Source organism: Gopherus flavomarginatus, chromosome 3, assembly GCF_025201925.1.
Source record: "Gopherus flavomarginatus isolate rGopFla2 chromosome 3, rGopFla2.mat.asm, whole genome shotgun sequence".
In the NCBI taxonomy this organism is placed as follows: Eukaryota; Metazoa; Chordata; order Testudines; family Testudinidae; genus Gopherus; species Gopherus flavomarginatus.
In genome coordinates this window covers 90,145,097-90,166,346 of record NC_066619.1, presented here as the reverse complement: position 1 = coordinate 90,166,346, position 21,250 = coordinate 90,145,097, and the positions used below count along the sequence as shown (strand labels likewise).

The window sequence follows — 21,250 nt, the reverse complement described above, 5'->3', positions numbered from 1 at the left end:
TAGACATATCCTCAGGGCTGCAGTAAACCCTGCAGTGTACGAATAACTGCTTTGTGGTGGTGAATAGCCAGTAGATGAGCAAAATAGTGGATCTACTATTCCGGCCCATTTTTCTCGACCCCACTGCCAAAGTCCCTGTAAGCCCAGCTCTTGGCTCAGCAGAATGGCACTAGTTTCCCTGCTGTGAGAGTCTTCCATGGCCTAAAGTAAGATTTGCTCTTATACTTATAAAAAGAGACTATCATATATGTATGAAGTGCACCAGAGAGCCACACTGTTCCAGTTTTTTCTTCAGTTACACAAAGCTTCAGTAAAGTCTGAATGTGGCCCCTTAGCCTGTGTGGGGAAATCTTTGGTCACTCAAAAATAAATGTTTTTTTATCCTCTACTCTTCAGCAGGGATTTATTAAGGAAATAGCTAACAAGGGAAGTGGATTAGCTACACAACGTTCTCAAAACTGCAGACAGAGGCTTGTGGTGTGTGATAAGCCGAGTTTAGGCAAAATAGCCTCCTAAACCAGACGATGCTTGATACTTGCCTTTTTTTTAGATTGAGCAGTTTCCATGAACCAGTTTTCATACACATTTATTTCTGTCAAATGTGACCAAAAATGTTACTGTGTGATGGTAAATATTTTCAATCTTTTCCTGGAGTATTAAAATTTCACTTTCAGTCTGGGATTGGTCAAATGATGGAAATCACATGGTATTTCCTCTGGCTCACTGATTGGTGTACCACATCACATGAGTTCAGAAATGCCAGTAGAAGCCATTTGAAACTTGTTTTCACAGCAATAGTGACTTTTGTTTGTTCTTTCTGTACCAAATAGCGTGAAAAAAGGTCTCTAACTTTTCTAAGGGTCATAAACCTTTGTTTCCTTGGTAACTATGTAGAGTGTGTGGGAAATAGAGTGCTTTGACAGTATTGCCAGCTCTCAAAAGTCACGCTCTAAAAAATCCTGAGCCTGGCTTAATAGTAGATTACAAAAAATAACAGACACTGGGTTCTTCTCATTTGCCCTGCTGGTTTTGAGCATCTGGGGTTCATATTTTCAAGCTTTTCCTAGCGGCTATGAAGTCTAGAAACCTGCTTTAAAAAAAAATGAAAACAGATTCTTAATCAATTAAATGGCTGCAGGAGCTGGGCCTTTAAGAAGGCCACCGAATATTGTGAGGATTAGCTACACAGGACTTACAGCTGTCCTCTGCTCCACACACCATTCTGAACTGGGAAGCAGTGCTCACAAATGTTGGTGAGTGTTAATCTATTGGCCATGAGAGATGAAGAGGGAGAGCTCCCTCTCCCCCACCCTTCTTAGAAGACATCTCTAGGTAAGACTGATTGGGAAGATGGTGTTGGAAGGAAGGTCTATCTCTGGGCCTATTTGTGGGAGGGGAGTTATGTGGGAGGGGAGGGTCCCCAGCTCTGTTGGTGGGTAGTTCTTTTTCCTTATGGCTAATTCAGATAAGCTTCTAGGCTTCCAGAAGCTTATCTAAAATGAACTGTATGTCTTGGGGATCTACATCACTAGATTTCTATGCTATTTCCAGTGAGAGGCTGGTTCACTATATTCTCTTACACAAAGTCCTGCTGTGGTAAGAGTGGTTCCACTGAGTGAGCTTTGGAGCCATTATGATTATTGTTGTTGGTTTATGTATCATGGTGGCTGGAATGACTGTCTAAGGAGCAGTAGAGAAAGTCTTTTGTGTATGTATAAAACATTTTGAATAAACACAGTGGCTCTAAACACTGATAATTACCACAGCCTGAGGCCTTCTCTGGGTAATTAATGCTGAAATGGGGCATTAGCTCTTCTCCTTGCAGCTGGTCATTAATCCTAGAACTTCCCTGTGTTTTTTGTTTAAAGTCCATAAGCTAAATGTAATGCAGGTGGCCTCAGAATGACAGGTCAGGTGCTGCTGAGTCATGAATGATTGTTAAATTACACAAGGCAGATTTCTAAATGCTGCTTCTTCACTCCCTGGTGTGAATTCATGTTCTGTCAGTTTTAGTCACAAGATTGAAAGCAAATTGACAAAGCTAGATGATGAACTCTTTAAATCTTTTACTTAATTATAAGGTATTTCTGAAAGGGGGAAAAAAAGACTTTCAATGGGGATAGCTTTTAGAATGATATTGCATTGGAACAACTCCTGGGAAGCACAGCTAAATGGTTCTACCAAAATTTATTACAGAAATGCAATTATTATAACTACAGGTCCTGTTTGAGTTCCCTTTATGCATTCCTGCTGTTCCTATGTTGACTTGTTTCAGACTGTGCTAAAGTAACATCACAAACTGCTCTTCCAGCTCAAGTGCTCAATGTTGGTTGAGAGGTGCTCTTGGTACAGGTGGTAAGTCTTCCAAGCTATGGATATGACAGTGCTACTAATTTTGCAGGAGATAATTTATTGATGATTTGCTGTCTATTGTTGTTTGCATCTTGAAAACAATTTGTATACATTAATTAGAGCTCATAACAACAGGGAACATAGCTAAAAAGGGCAAACTGAAGCAGAGAAGTCAAGTGATTTCCCCTTGATCCTACAGAAAATCAGAACTTGTTTACATTTAAAATGGTACAGTGGCACAGCTGTGCTGTTTCAGTGGAGGTGCTACCTGTGCTGTTGGGAGGAATTCTCCTGTTGGCATAGGTGATCCACCTTCCCACGAGCAGTAGCTAGGTAGACTAAAGAATACTTCTGTCCACCTAGTGCTGTCTACCCAGGGATTTAGGTAGGCTTAACTACACTACTTACGGGGTGCGGATTTTTCACACCCCTGACCAACATAGTTAAGCCGATCTAATTTTCTAGAGTAGCCAAGGCCTGAGGGAACCTTTGGTTCCTGCCTCTTGAGTTGTGTTTATAGACCATTAGACCACATTTCTCATGAGCTGTAGCACTATATTTCAAAAGAAGCCCTGATTGATTGTTCCCTAAGGTACAGACAGGCAACTCCTAAGCACTTCAGTGGGAGTTATAATTTAGCATTTGTCTCAGCTGAGGTCAGGTCCCCATTGTGCTAGGCACTGTACAAACAGAGAGAGAGAGTAACTGCATCGGAGTCTGCTATCAAAACAGACAAGCCAGACAATGGGAGGAGGAGGAACAGGCACACAAATGTAAAGCTATTCCCTGAAGGTCACATAGCAGGGTACTAGGTTCTTTTAAAATTATCACTTTAATGGCATTTTTTAGGTTAAATCTAACGTCCTCTCTTCTGCTAGTTTAAATTTTATGTAAAGTCTAGTTTGTAAAGTGGCCCATTTCCTTTCATTTAACATTTCTGCTATATTTTCATTTTAGCAACTCTCTCTTATGTTAAGGTAGCAAATAGTGGCAGGTTAAAAGGCAAAGGAAACAGTCAAGGCAGGAACAAAACAGGAAACCAGAGAATCAAAAGGGCAGAATGTGATAGAATCACTCTAAACTAGGTGCGCAAGGCGAATGGAGCATATTTGTGTTCATCCTGGAGTTAGGTTTTTTAAAAACGTGACACAGAGCAACCAGGATCTCTGTTTTAGTATGAAGTAAACTGACTTCTTTTCCCAGGGCATGTCCTGACAGTTCATTTCAGTTTAACTCTGAATCAGTGAGACACAAACAATCCTGCCCTGGGCTGGGATTAGGCCTGCTGAGTGCATTCTTTCCCATACCACGACATAGCTGAATGAGTAATTGAGTGGGTATTTTATCTCCACTAAAGAGCCTTCTGTTCAAGTGATAACTGTTCCACTGGTGAGCTGCAAAGGAGCTGACGAGAACATTTAGGTTTAGCTTCACTTAATACTGTGTAGACTTGAATTTTCATGGACTTCATCTAGTTTGAGCCTGTTCTCTCACTTATTATGTTTTATTAATCATTTTGACAAATGGTACTGAATGGGCAGAGCTAGCAGAAGAGTTTCAGGAAACACTCTTGCCTCAAAAGAAATGCAAAACAAAACTTTTGCTAAATTTGGCCCAGATCATCCCCTTCTCTGGGAGAAGTCCCATAGCAGGGGGTGTTTAAAGTAGCCTGATCTGTTTTTACTGAAACTAGGCTTTCTTAAAACAGGTAACCATTATGGGTCTAATTGGTTTAGCTGAACAAGTTTTGAAACCAGTTAGAAATTTTTCTCAAAGTAGATGTGCCTTGTGCAGATCCCCTTCATTATCTGGTAAGGGGGCAGGAGTTGCCCCCATCCTGTGGAAAATGCTGTGGCTCTTGCCCTGAAATCTAGCAAATCCTTGGGGCTCTGTGGGAGGCCAGAATTATATGCATGGAGATCCTGTGATTCTGTTTTAGCTATGGCCTCTGGCATGTCTACACTGTACACTAAACAAGCTTCTGCTTCAGGTTTGAGCCCAAGCCCCACTTCCAACCACACAAAAATCAGGGCTTGTCTACACTGGCAATTTACAGCAATATCTGTGCGCCATAAGTTTCAATGATTTAAAGCACCAGTGTAAACAGTGCACTAACGCTGGGAGCTACGCCTCTCATGGAAGTGGGTTTTTTTTGTTTGTTTGTTACCACACAAGCTATGTTAAAGCACTGCCGTGGCAGCGCTTTAGCATAGCCAGTGTAGACTAGCCCTTAGTCTGACTCGGATCAGCAAGCACACTAGACCTGGACCTTAGGATAGTGCGGCATGGATGTGTTAGCGCAGCTTTGAGACCCAGATCCAGTAATCATAGACCCAGGTTTACAACACAGGGTATATGTTTACAAGTGCAGGCTTATAAGCACTGAGTCCACAAGCCTAGGTCCCACAGACGTGGGTTTATAATGCAATCTAGACATACCCTGGAGTCCATTGCTGGCTCTCTGGCCATAGCTATCCTCAGGGAAATCAATGGAAAATATAACACAGCCCAGGGCTTCAGTAGGATTGCTCCAAGCCATATTTCTAAAGCCAATGTTCTAAAATCTGCCTCCACTTCAATTTTATTCTCCAAATAGTCCAACTATTACATTTGACTAATAGTGTCAGCATTTAAATGCTTCCAACTAGGCTTTGGCTTTAACGGCTCACTGAAATGAATGGGTTGATAGCAATGTTTGTTCTATGCTACTGCGGTTGTCTAACTGAAGACACTTTTCTGCAGAGCTGGGATAAACAGAGCAGCCGTGTGTGAATAGACTGAAGGTTTCTGGCAACAAAATTGTCTGAGAATCTCTCATGTTTCTCAAAGAGAACCCACATCTTCTGATTCCTAGTCCTGTGATTTAGCTACAAGACAATCCTTCCCTTGCTGGAGATGTATTATCCACTCAGAGAAATTTGCTCTCTTTTGCTTAACCAGGGGTATTTTCAGATTCTCGGATATCGAAGGGTTCCAATAGTTTACTTGTTTTACTCCTGAAATAGGTTCTAACATATCAAACTTAATTCTAAGAGAGAATTTTAATACAACAGTAAAAACTCAGCTTTAAAAAAAATAAAAATCATCAGATCCCAGCTACAATATAACCAATCTAGATTTCTGCACGTTGTTCCCAAAACCATAGCAAATATTTGTTGCAGCTGGATTCTGTTTTCTAAATATGTTAAATTTAAAAGGACAAAGAAATATAGCAATAGGGATAAATGTACAAGTGCATCTTCAAGTATATGTCTTAACTGTAGACACTTGCAGAGTTTGTTACCTGTAGCTGGTAATTGCAAGTGTCAAAGCTTTACCTATTGTGTCATGCTGATAGTTGTCTGAGCTGGAATACAATGCTTCTGTTTGATGAAAAAGCTTGATCACATGACAATGCCAAATGGACAGAGCTAACAAATATGATCAGCAAAAAAAGTGTTTACTGTATATAACACATGCCCCCAGGGTTCCCAATTTCTCCTGACAGCCTTGAATAAGGCTGCATGTCCCTATTTGATTGGGTTTCAGTTGCTAAATGTGATATCTCTGATGCTTTATTTATAAAGACCATGTCTGATTTTCTTCAGCTGTCTGCCTGCACTCTTATATCCTGGCAACCTGCCATGGATAAGAGGTTGTGGCCCAGTGATATCAGGACTCTTGTGGAGTTAAATGCAACACAGAGTACCTGCGTTCTCAGACCTGATCTACACTTAAAATTTAAACTGACGTACCTAAATTGCTCAGGGATGTGAAAAATTCACCTGCTGCGTGATGTAGTTAAGCTGACCTAACCTCTGGTGTAGACACTGCGAGGTCAACAAAAGAGTTCTTCCATTGACCTAGATATTTCCGCTTGGAGACTTGTATTTACTACATTGATGGAAAAACACTTATCAATGTAGAAAGCATCTACAATACAGCTCTACAGCAGCACGACTGCAGCATTGTAGACATAGCCTCAGCCAGAGTGCATGGTTTGTGTTCTCTCAAAATAACTCTGAGCATAAGGTCTGAATTTGTGTTTTGTTAAAAAGGAATATTTTCAATTCCAAAATCAAATTTGACATCTTGTTGTTTAACAAGGATCTTGCCTCCCAGCCCATGGGTTAGAGGAGATTCCTGTGAGAGTAAAGAATGGATCCATGTTGCTCCACCTCCTGCATCCCAAATCTGGCCACTCCTCCTTCCATCCTGTCCCCTGCAGCAGTGAGGACACGGCATGGCCATGCCCCTTGGCTTATCCCTAGGTCCCCCTGTTCAGTCCCTGATAACTCTCGAAGAGAAGAAATGGACATGCTGCCTCTTTCTCTGTGCCACATGCTTCAAAAATAGCCTGTTGTTTACAAGTCCTTTAGTTTACTATCTCTGGGATCTAGGCATGTGGCATAACCTAATCAGCCAGTATTTTTTACTTTTTGAATCTACCTCAGAACAATTTCACCAGCTGAAGCTTTGTCTGCATTGGGATCCTGCCCTGATTCTAGTAACTGATGGCCAGTCACCAATGTAGAGGAAGGAGAGTTCTGTAATAAGGGTGCTAACTACTAGCCTCCAAGGCTTGGTTCCTAACTTATTTAATCTAAGGGCATGGCTACACTTGCAGATGTAGAGCGCTGTGAGTTAAACCGGCCTTCAGAGAGCGCAGTAGGGAAAGTGCTGCAGTCTGTCCACACTGACAGCTGCTTGCACACTGGCATGGCCACATTTGTGGCACTTGGAGCGGTATTGGGAGCAGTGCATTATGGGCAGCTATCCCAGTATGCAGGTGACTGCAACATGTTTTTAAAACGGGGGTGGGGTGGAGTGTGACAGGGAGTGTGTTGTGTGTATGTGGGGGAAGAGAGAGTGAGGTTTTGGGGGGCTGAGAGCATGTCACCATGCTGTCTTGTAAATTCAGACAGCAGACCTCCCCTCCCCGCCCCGCCTCTTTCTCTCTCACACAGCATTCCACACTAATGGCTTGCATGCCTGCTGTCAGAAATGGAGCTTTGAAAGGGCAACCCCAGGTATGAATTCAGTTATGCTGGTATGAAGGTGCTTGTATCAGTAGAGTTTATTTGGGTATATCAATACAAGCACCTGTATACTGGTATAATTGAATCTGCACTAGCAGGCTGTACTGTGATATTGTATTGGTTTCTAAGTCAACATTGTTAAATCAGTACAAAAACTGCGTGTAAACTAGCCCTTTGTTTTTGTTTGTCTTTTTGTTTAATTTTATTTTTTAAAACTGCAAGAGAATAATTCAGCTGGCGAAGAAGACAGCTAGATGTTCCAATGCAATGACTGAATAGAGCTTTTTACGTAAATCAGTGCCTGCTGGAAATAGAAGCTAATTTGTCTGGTGAGATTTCAGAGTATTCCAGTGAATAACAATGTTCTAAATTAGTGTATAATTACATTATAAATCTAATATGCTTCACTTTAAGGCCATCTTGGTTATTACCTTAATGCCGTCATGGTGATTTCTCAGTTCTCTCTGGCTGCTTGCACCTCTTACATCTTACAGAATTAAACACTGCTTTGGTTGCTCCAGGGTTGGTGCTAAGGAGGGGGAAGGCAGATAAGGAAGGGAAGTTGGAGCAACCAAGTATATGATATAGATGTTGAGCGAAGGCTGTTTCCACTGCAATACTAGAAGACTCAATGGCATTAAAAAAAAAAAAAAAAAGAGGTATGGGGGGGGCAAAGGGGAGTGTTTTGTTTTAAAATGCAGCCTTCAGCTGCAGCAGTAACAAGGTAACAGTCCTGAAATGTGGTAAGACTACCAATGTGCATGTGTCTGTTTGCTACAGACCCTTTCTCTCCTCTACTTTTGATGTATAGAATACAGATCTGTCTCATCTTACGCTGGGGTTCCGTTCCGCGGTCAGCGCGTAAAGAGAAAACCGCGTATAGTCAAACTTACATTGAGTGTAATGGTGGGCGGAATCACCCGCACTACAGGAACAGTATTCAAATTATTGTTTTTTCTTTTTTTTTTGTTTTTGTTTGTGCAGACCACGTAAAGCTGAATTTGTGCATGTTAAATGCGCATAAGATGCAACAGACCTGTATAGCTCTCAAGGTTACTGTTCTAAAGAGGATCAATTGCACTTCTAGCTGAAGTGACAGTGGCTTATGTAATTAAAGTGGTTTAAACATTTCAATTCTAAATCTCATTTTTCAAGTCCTAGACCAGGGGTAGGCAACCTATGGCATGTGTGCCGAAGGCAGCACATGAGTTGATTTTCAGTGGCACTCACACTGCCTGGGTCCTGGCCACCGGTGGGGGGGGCTCTGCATTTTAATTTTAAATGAAGCTTCTTAAACATTCAAAAAACTTTATTTACTTTACATACAACAATAATTTAGTTATAGATTATAGACTTATAGAAAGAAACCATCTAAAAATGTTAAAATGTATTCTTGGCGCACACGACCTTAAATTAGAGTGAATAAATGAAGACTCGGCACACCACTTCTGAAAGGTTGCCGACCACTGCCCTAGACTCTAGCCAAAGGGAAATTGTTTATAGTTCCAGGATAAATGGTTAAGCCACCTCTGAGAAAAAAGGCCAGAGCCAAAATAATAATTTTCCCATTAGAAAACATTTTTGTAACTTTTTTCAAACAGGTCCAGTGCTGAAGTGTGTGGCAATAGAAAATTCAAATTTGGCATTGAAATGGTCCCTAAGATGGAGAGAGACCTTTCAGTGTCCTGATGAAAATCCCTTTTGATTTGGCTGAGATCTGAGGATCTGAAAATTGCAGCTCATAGAGGCATAGTAGCTCTATCAAACAATCACAGGCAGTTTTAATAACTGTCTCCCTTCATTTTGAATAAAAGATCTCCACTGCACATATAGCTTGTTTAGGACTGAGGCAAAATGGATGAATCCTGCCTCTGTAACTGTTCTCATCTGGAATGCAGGGGGTAGGCATCTGTAGTTGCTCTCTTCTGGATTTTTGTGTTGTAGGGTGATCCTGCACCTTAAAGTAATTGAGCAGTAGATGAGGTAGAGCTGATAGCTATTTTTGGTTCACAGACTCAACTAATACATAGGCATGAGAAGTAGGGGTGCAGGGCACCCCCAGGTTTCGCGCCCGGGGTCCCAGTCACTGGTCCCGCGATCCTGCTGCTCGGGTTCCCGGCTGCCAGCCCCACTACTGTCTGGGGGCTCTGCTGATGGCCCTGAGTCTTGCTTGGCTGTCGGCCCCACTCAGCAGCTGGCACTGTGCCCAGGGGCTTGCTGCCAGTCCAGGGTCTGACTCAGCTGCAGAGTCCTGGCAACCAGCCCTGTGGGGGGGGGTTCTGGCCACCGGGAGCTTGGGGGCTCCGCTGACAGCCCCAGGGTCCCGCCCAGCCGTTGGCCCCGCATGCGGGATCTCAGCCGCCACATCTTCCACCCCGCTCCCGGAATGAGGGGCATGGACAGGGGTAAGGGGGTGCAGCTCAGCACCCCCAGTTCAAAAAATGTTCCAGCGCCACTGGAACTAAATCCATGTTCGGTCCACAAAGTAGCTCCATCCCCTATGAAGAACGTTACTGCATGTAAGTAGAGCTCTGCAAATCTGCGGATATCTGCTTTATAGCCATAGATTGGTATCTATATCTGATCTGCGATCCGCAAAAACAATCTTGTATCCATATACAAGAGTAATGTAGTGTTTTGAATAGCCCATGCCACTTTACAAATGGATGTATTACAAGTGCATGAGTACAGTAAATGTAAGTGAATTCATTTGTTGAGTATAACTCTCAACTTGTAATGGTCTAAATGTGGACAAAAAATCAAAATGAGGGAGGAGAAGAAAAAAGTAGATGAAGTGTAATACAGTTAGTGTCATGATGATGTGTTTGCAAGGCAATAACTTACGTTAATACACGAGACAGGCACCTGGATATCAAGGTGATAGATGTACTAGAATTAGCTGGGATAGATAAAGAGGAGAGTAAGGGGGGATATGATAGAAGTATATAAAATCAGGAGTGATGTGGAGAAATTGTATAAGGAAAAGTTACTTACTTGTTCTCATAATATAAGAATTAGGGGCCACCAAATGAAATTAATGGGCAGCAGGTTTAAAACAAATAAAAGGAAGTTCTTCACACAGCACACGGTCAACCTGTGCAACTACTTGCCTGAGGAGGTTGTGAAGGCTAGGACTATAACAGGGTTTAAAAGAGAACTAGATAAATTCCTGGAGGTTAAGTCCATTAATTGCTATTAGCCAGGATGAGTAAGGAATGGTGTCCCTAGCCTCTGTTTGTCAGAGGGTGGAGAGAGATGGCAGGAGAGAGATCACTTGGTCATTGCCTGTTAGGTTCACTACCTCTGGGGCACCTGGCATTGGCCACTGTCGGCAGACCAGATGCTAGGCTGGATGGAGCTTTGGTCTGACCCAGTATGGCCGTTCTTATGTTCTTAGATAAAGACCACACCAGAGATGGCTGGAGGAGAATAAGTAAATATAAATCTGACATGAGAAATCTTTCATTAAGAAGGAGAGTTGAGATGTGGCAGTTGCTGTGTGGTAATAGCTTGTGTGAAATTACATGGGACTCTGGACAGAAGGGAAGTGGGAATGATTTCAAGCACCGTATCAAGTATTTTTCCATTCCCATGGAAAGGTAATTCAATTTTACTATTTATTACCTAAGGCAAATAGTATTTGGAACATACTCCAATCACAAGACTAGTGGTAGTAGGAAGGCTGACAAAATAATTGCCCACAACAAAACCTCCAACAGAAAATACAGATACAGTCTCTAAATGAAGTATTGAATGTTGACATAAAAATGCTTTGTCTCACAGAATGTGAGCTACTGCATTATCAGACACCTAGCTTCAGATCAAATAGAGTGTAACCCAAACAATTCACTTTCTTTTTTAGTATTAAGCAAGTAGATACTGTTAGTATTAAAATTAGGACTTTGCTTTTACTCTTGTATTACAGAAACTGAGACTAAAGAATTTTTGCACTTGTATTCAAGGGGAATTAAAACCTTTAGGAACAGTCTTCACTATTTCTATTATCAGTTCCCCCTTTCACTGACATCCTGGAAATCAGTCTTCTGATTGCTGCTCTTTCTGGAAAGTGATGTAGCAGGTGTGGAAGGAACATCTGGTGTGTGAATGCCATTAGCTGCTTTTCTGGTGTTTCTGCACACAAGTGAGGTATTCCTGCACATCATCAGGGGAACCAAGAATCAATGGGACTCTCTGGTGAATAGAGTCAGGCTTCACATCCAGCACTGGCTCAGTCCCTGTAGTAGCCATCCCACCAGCCTGCTCAATGATGAAAGCCATTGGGTTGCACTCATAAAGGAGACGGAGCTGTAAGAAATGACAAAACACAGGACTGTTTGGGGGGGAAATAATAACACAGCACTTCTCAGAACTTAAGTGTTGACCTTCCCTTTATGACCTTGGCAAGCTTCTGTAAATCTCCACTAGAGAAGCGACCACAGTTCCACTGGTGTTAGCTATGATGGGAGCTGTGGTATAGACCATCTGCCAGTGTTTTAACCCACTGTGTTCTTTAACTCTGTCTCTTTTACAGCCTCTCTTTATTCAACCTTCTCTCAGGGTTTCTTTAACAATAACATCCCCACCATAAGCATCCTATTGTGTCATGTTCCCATCTCCCATTGTGAGATTTTAAAAACTTTCTCTTCTGGCTTCCACTGCAGCTTCTGTAGAACAATGCAGTGACATTGCAGAGAAGTATCAATATTCCAGTGGAACTTTAGCATTCCAGAGCTGAGGCACACAGTAGGTGGGACAGCACTGGCAATAGGTTTAGCCTGACTAACCAGGTTCTTGAGGTTGCATGCAGCAATGAAGTGGTTAAACTAGCGAAGGTGACACCTTCTCACAGGCCTTGTTTGTTATCTTGAAGCTTGAACAGTTGTGTTTGCTCAGGATATTTTGGAGTCTGAAACTTGATGCTGACATTCTCAAGTGTCAGGAGTTGATTGCAGCACTGCACAACTGTGGCTAAACCTGTTACGGTGAGCTAAGTTCATGCAGATAGTAACTTTTAAGTAACTATGGTTATTTTAGAAATGTATTTTCCGTTTAGTGTGAAGGAAATTAGGCCCCCCAATACCTATTAACATTAACAGAAATTTCAAATATCGTCATAAAAATGTTCCAGTTTGAAAGCAATACATTTGGGTCATATGTCAAAAAACTCCACGGTCCTGAAACTAGGGGTCTAGGAATGTGGCAGTACCCCTTGACTTGAAGTAGTTTCCATCATATACAGGGTTTACAGTTTGGTTCAATGGCACTCAGCACCCCCACTATAAAAATTGTTCTAATGCCACTAGGGTGACCAGGTGAGAGGAAGAAAATATTGGGACACATGGGGGTGGGGTGGGAGGGATCACCAGCAGAGTGCAAAAAAAAAAGAGTACTATGAAATATTGGGACAAATTGTGTCCCAACCAAAGATCGGTCAGGATGCGGAATAAATACCTAAATATCGGGATGGTCCTGATTTTATCGGGATGTCTGGTCACCCTAAATGCCACTGAAAATACTACAGTATGTAAAAGGGAATGAAAGGCTGGTGATTTAAGAAGGTTCAGTTAATGGACTTGGTTTGGGGAGGTATTGAGATACAGTGTGTGGCACGGAAAAGCCTATACAAATGTAAATCACCCTCCCAAAAACAGAATGTGCTTTGGGGAAATGAAAGTATGTAGTGGAATGCAACCAACCCTGTAATCATTTTGGTGATCACACTATTTGCAGTAAAACCAGGGATTTCATACACTTGAGCAATGTACATAGCATTAACTTTAACTTTATTTCTTACTTATCTTTAAAGTTTTGTTTCAATGCCACTCTAAGTAAGTACACAATGTCCAGGTAACATGGGGCAATGGGCTTCGTATTGTCTTTATGGCATGGTAAATTCGAAAAAGAGAACCTGCCACAAAACAGCAGTGGTGTCACTGCAGAATCACATGCGGTGTGTCACTGCTTTGGTGTGACTGTAAACCTTAAGAATATCATTCATCTACCTCAGGGGTTGGCAACCTTTCAGAAGTGGTGCCGAGTCTTCATTTATTCATGCTAATTGAAGGTTTCGCGTGCCAGTAATACATTTTGATGTTTTTTGAAGGTCTCTTTCTATAAGTCTATAATATATAACTAAACTATTGTTTGTATGTAAAGTAAATAAAATCTTTATGAAGCTTCATTTAAAATTGAATAAAAATGTAGAGTCCCCCGGACCGGTGGCCAGGACCCGGGCAGTGTGAGTGCCACTGAAAATCAGCTCGCATGCCGCAGGTTGCCTACCCCGATGTATCTCAACAGCTGGAAAACTAGATGAGACCAGCAGTGATTGTGATAGAACCAGTAGAAAGGGGAAGTAGAACAGGCACTAGCTGGGGGGATGCAGGGGTGCCCCTCCTGCTTCCAGAGTCTCCATTCATTAGCCAACCAGAGGAGGAAGGGAACTGACTGTTCCTTTGCTCTTCCCTTTCATGAATTTTAAATCCGAGGCCAGGCCAGGCCTTGAGGAGCCTCTTTTTGCTCTATTTCAGCAACCCCTGCCACCCCTACCTCCTGGAACCATAGTTTAGGAGCTGTGTCTTACAGATGCTGCAGGTCTGACCCATTGCCTGTTTTGGGGTCAAAAAGAATCTTTTTTTTCTTCCAATTGTGGCCAGATTGGCGCAGTCCTGGTTTGGGGGTTTTGTTTGTTTTGCCTTCCTCACAGCATCCTGGAGGCACAGTTAGGCTAAATAGGAATAGGATTTAATAATTTGTGGTAGTATTTGGTAGGGATGTTAGTTTATTGCAATTTGTGGCTGGTTTCCAGCCTAATTAAAAGGAATGGCTGTGGGAATTTGCTGATGGGCCTTGTGCTTATGGGTAGACCAGGACCTTGTGTCCTACATAGGCTGAAGTCCTCCCATTTTGGTAGCCTCTTCACCCTTACAAGGGGATGGGAGTGGTGGGTGGCAGGATTCAGAAGAGGAGGCTGAGTCTACCCTGAGTGTTGGGTTATATGGTAGAGGCCTTTAATCCCACCCTGGAACTACATAGAGGCAGTTAAGTAAGAGTCTGGGTGACAGGGCAGGTAGTCCCCCTCCGCTGTAATGGGTTTAATAAAGTTTGTGGGCCTGCTGCTTAAAATCCCTCCCCGTGTCTGTCCTCATGCACCACCATGTCCAGGTCAAAAGCATACTTCTTGACTTTGTTCAAAAAGCTGACCGCATCCAAGCATCCCTCCTTTAAATGCATGAACATTTTGTAATTCATTAGAGCATTATGTACATCAGATCCACAAAAATACGATTTGGTTAACATTTCCAGTTTAAAAACAGCATCTGCAAATAGGCTGATACTGTTCGTTTCAATATGAAAGACAAAGATTAACTCTCATTGTCTATACTGAGCATTTGACATTCTTGTTTTTATCTTGACCTGTAGGGAGTGGCCTTTGTGCTATACTAGCTTGTTCATTTAGTATGCTCATCATGCGCTTCAGCTCCAAAATCCATGAAGCAAATCCATCCCAGCTATAACTCCATATATTTGCTCTCTCAGCACTCTGCCTATGCACTGGGGATATTCACAAGGTAAAAGAGGATGACTGGTAACAGTCGCCATGGTACTATCTTTCAAACTGGAACAGCCGTGACTTTGGATGAATTGGTCTTTATGGACAAACCTACTACATGTGGCAGACAACACAGGTCTAGAAAAAGTGGTGGTGATACTTTACCTCAAATCACAAGCCCTTTTCACTCTTAACTGAAACTGACAGCCCTTATTTTGTTTGTAGAATAGCCATTAAAAGCAACCTTCCCTGTCCCCAATATTAAAAACCAAATTCTTGGAAGCGGACTGAAAAAACAGTGCCTCCAAAATTCTCCTTCCAGCACCTAAATATATCACCTTCACAGTACACCCAGGCTTCCTGAATGAAAGTCTTGAGCTAACTGTCACCCTCCCTCTCCTCCATGGCAACACAATCCAAGTCAGCCATTAGCTACTAGAGGCTAATTTACATGTGTAAACCCTTTTATTCCATATTTGTTCCTTGCTTTCTCTAAAGCTGTGAAATGAAATCACCTTGAAACGGCTATTGCCTTTAAAAAAGGAGCACAAAGTAAAGTTTTAGCATTTTTTTAATAGTATCTGGCACAGCTGTTCACGTAAAACGAAGATCCCATGTACACATACCCTTTGCCCAGAGGTTTAGAGCACAGTATGTATTTCACAATGTATGGTGTATGCTGCCTCTCGGTATATGCCTGCCAGTACCTTCAGGATGTCCTTTTTTTTCCTGTCTCTTATCTCATTCACTTCACGGCTGCTTTTATATAATTTCCAAATATAAAGACAACCTGAAAAAGAAAATCTGTAAAGCTGGTTCTCTCTCACACACAGCCACCCCACAAATTCTATAATAAATGGCCAGTCCCTTCCAGAAGGCCTTTAACACTCAAACATTCTGAGCAAATATGCCCCAAAGCCATTCCTGGTAACATGGTTCAAAAACCAATCTTGAAAATCATTGCATAATGAGGGGATTCCTGCAGTGGCAACATGGTGTGAATCCAGCTATTTCCCTACTTTCATCAATTCCTCTTTTTCAACAAGGACTTATTGATTGGCCTCTTCAGATGAGTTTAGTCCCCTGTCCCAAGGTGGTTTGTGTAGTTGGACAGATTGGCTAGTTTTGTGGGACAAAATATCTTTGTCCACACTGGTCAAGGAAACAGTGCTTGCTAGCTCAGCTCTATTGAAACATGATTTCTGGTAGCAGAGTGTCCTTCAGTGAGGACAAGGCCACAGAGTCAGTACAGCAGACCCAACATGTGTACCGCAAGACTCGGGCCTTGTCTATATGGTGGTGTAATGTGCTTTATGAGGGTGATATATCTAAAACGCACTAATGTGTTGCACATTAACTGGTCTGTGTAGACATTGGTGCACACTAAAGATTCCCTAGTGCTTTTTAATGTAGTACTGTTTCAAATAGCACTACATGAAAGTGAATCAGCAGAATCTATATGGACCAATTAATGTGCAAGAAGTTAGTGTTCTTTAAAAATCATACCCCAGCAATTACTCTACCTCATAGACAAGTCTTACACTATTTTTAATACTTTCCCGGGGGAGCCATTGTGATATTTCACTCTAGTGGCTGGCTCCAGTTACTATAACTGCTTGATCCTCACTATCAAGTAAAAACAAACAATTTTTAGGTCAAATGGTAGAGGCCTGCGTGTTCTGTGCTGAAGATTCCAGGTTCAATCCCCACTGGAGACTGTGAATCAAAAGTTGGCTCCACTGAAGGATGTGTACATAGCCTGTAATGCAATGATTGGTTTAAAAACACAAAAATAAATGGGATGACTTTGAAAGGTCAGAAGTATGTTAGATGGGACCACTGTTGAGTTGGGCCAAATCTAATTTGTAAAAACTTTGACCTTAGTGTCCCTTAATATACTCCCCAAACCAGCTCAAGAAAAGCTATATTTAAGCCATTATGCATAAATTATAACCATTCTGTCACACACTGGAAAAGCAGTGGTATTAGGTACAGTAAGTTCAAAAGACAAACAGTTTACCTTTCCCTTAGGACTCTTCTGGTTAGCTGGGTACATGAATATCCCACCATACATCAGAGTGCGATGAACATCAGCCACCATCGAGCCCACATATCTAGAGCCATAGGGGGCACTGCCATCCTGTAAAACAGATGGAGACCTTGAAGCTGAAGCTGTTATATCTGTGCATACCAGTCAGCTCTGTGTTCTTGGGGAACCAGGGCAGAGTATCTAGCCCTGGGGTAGGCAACCTATGGCATGCGTTCCGATTTTCAGTAACACTTACACTGCCTGAGTTCTGGCCACGGGTCCAGGGGCCTCTGCATTTTAATTTTATTTTAAGTGAAGCTTCTTAAACATTTTAAAAACCTTATTTACTTTACTTATAACTATTGTTATATATTATAGATTTATAGAGACCTTATTAAAATGTTAAAATGTATTACTGGCACGAAAACCTTAAATTAGAGTGAATAAATGAAGACTCAGCACACCACTTCTGAAAGGTTGCTGACCCCTGATCTAGCCTGTCTGACTCATGAAAGACACTTCTCCTGCCCCCCCTCCACCCACACACCCCCCCACACACACACACACACCAGACACCAGACACCGCTTGAACCAAACCCAATCAGAGAAAAGGCTTGCAGAGAGCAGTGAAGGGTATTGGGAGACACACCAAGACCCCTTCTGACAAAGGTGACAAGATTAAAACATCTCTATTTGCATAGAGAATGGAGAGCAGAAACAGCTCCCTTAGCCTCATCTGCATGAAAAATGGGATGGGGATTAGCATACAGAATGAAGAACAGAGAACACTACTGAACTCTGAGACCAGAAAAGCAGGGAAGCACTGCATCATGGGAATCTCTGCTCCAGATGTTAATGAACCTGTGCCTGCCCACACCCAGCTCAGCAGTTATCAGACCAATTCCAGTAATGAATCCTTGATTGATATCCAAAATACAGAAGCAGCCTAGTGGCATTGTGAGCTCCCTGGAAGAAAACACCACCCATAACCAAGAGTGTTCAGCTCCTATTGTCTAGCCTAAAGAAAACCCTTGAGTCCTCAGTTTACCAATAAACAAAACTAGTGTTCTCCCTTGAAACATTGTTGTTTCTCTACAAAAAACCCTACCTATGTTCAAGTGTTCTGATGCTTAGATCCAAATTATGCATCAGTTCCACTGGGACTCCATCTTCTCCTGACTGACCGTGCTGGGGGCTCTGCCTGTCTCCAGTACTCAGGACCCTGAGCTACCATCATCACCAGTTCAAGCCTCATGGAGTGGGTGAAATCTCCTTCTCTCTCTCTCTCTCTCTCTCTCTTTCTACCTTAGGTATTAACCTTTAATAATGTAGGTTATGTTGGTTTAGCCCTCCTTGTGTAGTTATCACTATTATTCAATAAATAACTTTTATGGTTAAGTTGGTTGCTTCTCTCTCTTGCTGAACTTTACTCTTTTGTGTTTTTAGCTTCCTCCATTTACTCTACAGCAATAGTTCTTTTACCTAAGCTTAAGATCCCTGCGGTGCCCAAAATACTGGGGGGTTTGCTCATCACGTAGGTTACCACCAGTACAATTGTGATGTGCGAGTGGGGATAGGGACATGGACACATAAGGGTAGCAGCTTGAAAGTGCTGCTTGACCCGGTCCGCTCAGACTTGCTCTGTTAATGTATGTATGAGTATGTTCATCCAGTTCTGGGACTGGAGGAACCCAGCCCTAGGAAACCCTGTTCCTGCAGGATAGCTCCATTGGGAGGGGACTTGTGTAAGGGAGAAGTAGAGCTCCATATGAAAACACACATGACACAAACAGTACATTGATAGAATTACAGAACCTCCCCTCCCCCCAGAAGAGTAACCTGAATAAATGAGCATTCCCCAAAGTAATAGGCAAATCTGGTAACATTGCCAGGCTGGGTAGCTGGCAAAACTGCAATGTATCATTGCCCTCTTCATTTTGTCACAAGTCAGAAATCAAAGTTTGCTTAAATCCCTGACCATTTATGGGACACTCCAAATGTTGGCAGGCCTATAGTTCGACACACTCTTTCTCAAAAGGATAGAGTCTCTTATAAAATGTAGTAATGTCCATGCAATCCCAAAGTAGTGGCAGCAGTTTTTAAACTCTCCCTGGGCAGTATGAACCACTCATGGTAACTTTGTGGCATCATGTGTGCAGTCTGAGCACATGAGAACCTGATACCATCTTTCTACTTTCCCTGCTTGCTCGGTCTTGAAAGCCAACATGGACTGAGACTGCTGATAACCTTGCTTCCTCATGTGATCAGAAAAATGGGTGTAGCCAGGTGCTTCCAGGGATGGAGATGCAGGAAGAGCAGAGCAAGGGGGATCTATCCTTGTGCTACTCTCTGAGGATTCTTGTTGTTTTGCTCCCAAATAGGTGTTATGATTTTAGGATTGTTGAAGACTTATTTTGGAGATTAGTTGAGGGACAGAAGATTATTTGAGGGTACGGGTTTGTTTGCTTTGAGCTTTTTGGAAGGCAGTTTATCACAGAAAACGTCATTTCTTGGGAGAGCAGTAAGAAAATGTATGCCTGTCAAACTTGACAGTGTCCATTTAAAATCTGGGGGACACCTGCTCCCTGCATGCATCACCTCTGATCCTCTGCCTCTATCTGTATGCACCTTCCAACTTCTGCAACAAAGGAGGCAGGGGTTTTACAGACAAATTGCCTTTATTGCACAATCCTTATTCATCGCCAGAGCCAGGTCCAACCTGTGCACTGAATGGGGTAAGGGGTCCTGTTGTTAAAAATAGTATGTGATCAAGTAATTTAAAGACTATATCACAATCCCTAAGCACAAGGGAGCCAAATTCTGCACAGGCAGCCTTAAAAGAGTAGGAAATGCCAGGATTCTGTTCTAACTTTTGAGTGTTTGACTTAGCAACCTTAATAATGTCCTTTTTAAGAAAAAAAAATTTCTGTGTGTGTTTTTTGACATAGAGGACCACATTCCACTAGTGTGTGTTGAGTTGTCTGCATCATGTGATCATAAGTACAGTATATGGGAACAGGAAGGACAGCTGGTAATCCTGCTTCCTCTATCAGGATTTCGTTGTTTCTTACCATAATAGAAACATAACTGATACAGACACAGCTGAATGCATGATCATGCTACAAATAATAGAAAATAGAAACTGCTTCATTTTAGTGCAGTTGTCACCTGCACCACAAGGACCTGGCAAACAGACAAAAGCAAACCTTTGACTTCCCTTTAGGAACAAGACACTAGCAGGTGTACATTCAGTATTCCCTTTAGTTTTCAAGTTTTACTTCTTGTTTGATCCCTTATGATACAGTCTGGCATTCTCACAGCTGCAACTGAATAACTCATATGTTTCTTTTTCAGATGAGAAAGCTAATGTATGCTGCATGATGGCTGGAACAATGCCCAGATTTCCCTCTCAGACAAAGATAAGAGACATGAATGCCAGTGAAATAACTTTTTCCCTCTGATTAGACTCTCGGAAATGCCTAATTTGCCAATGCCAATCTCTTAGAACTGGAAGGGACTTTGAAAGGTCATCGAGTCCAGCCCCCTGCCTTCACTAGCAGGACCAATTTTTGCCCCAGATCCCTAAGTGGCCCCCTCAAGGATTGAACTCACAACCCTGGGTTTAGCAGGCCAGTGCTCAAACCACTGAGTTATCCCTCCCGCCATTTGTATGTGCATCTGGAGAGCATTTTGATATTGGCTCAGTGGGTCCTAATGAGAGAGATTTCCAAGATCCCTGCAGCATATGCGTGGCCACTGAGTACCATCACCCCCAGAACTGCTGCGATATTTTCAACTGTGGGGTGGTGGAAGCAGGCATCCGTGCATGCCAGTATGCAGTTCAGTGTGTGTTCCAAGGGGCAGGTGTGCAGGCTACTGTGCCTCACATAAAACTGGATGCCAAGTCTCTCTTCTCCGCCTTGCCCCAATCACTCTCACAGATGCCCACTTCTGCCTCCCCGCTGTTGGAAAAATTGTGGTATTAGCTAATTTTGCTATTTCCAAGCAGTCTGTGAAATCACGATTTTTCACCAGGTCCTGTTTACGAGTCTCTTATGCTTAAACCAAATGGATCTAAATGGTTCAAAATATGAAAGTCGTGTAATGTTTTCCCAGAGTATTACATCAGCTTTCTCCTCAACCCATGCACATCTACTCATCTGTGTGGCACCTGTTTTCTTCTACAGACTTAGTGTTAGATGCATGGCTAGAAAGAAGATCTCCTGTGAAGGGGGACATAGCTCTGGCTTAAAGTAACATTTGGTTTCCCTAGCTATCGTCTTATTTAAAAAACTCGTT

The 21,250-nt window shown here is 42.4% G+C and overlaps 1 protein-coding gene and 1 long non-coding RNA gene across 2 annotated transcripts in view; one reads left to right on the top strand and one right to left on the bottom strand.

The window, feature by feature from the left end:
- The first annotated feature begins 1,528 nt into the window (after positions 1–1,528).
- On the top strand, positions 1,529–21,106 carry LOC127047628 (uncharacterized). Its single transcript, XR_007773428.1, has 2 exons — positions 1,529–1,596; positions 20,306–21,106. It is a non-coding gene; the product is annotated as an uncharacterized LOC127047628 (long non-coding RNA).
- LOC127047536 (fructose-1,6-bisphosphatase isozyme 2) overlaps positions 10,974–21,250 on the bottom strand; it is a 38,425-nt gene continuing 28,148 nt past the window's right edge. The window contains exons 6-7 of the mRNA XM_050945935.1: positions 16,943–17,062; positions 10,974–11,675 (exon numbers count right to left, since the gene is read on the bottom strand). Of these exons, the coding sequence (XP_050801892.1) occupies positions 11,481–11,675; positions 16,943–17,062 (315 nt within the window). The 3' untranslated portion in view covers positions 10,974–11,480. The remainder of the gene's footprint in view (positions 11,676–16,942; positions 17,063–21,250) is intronic.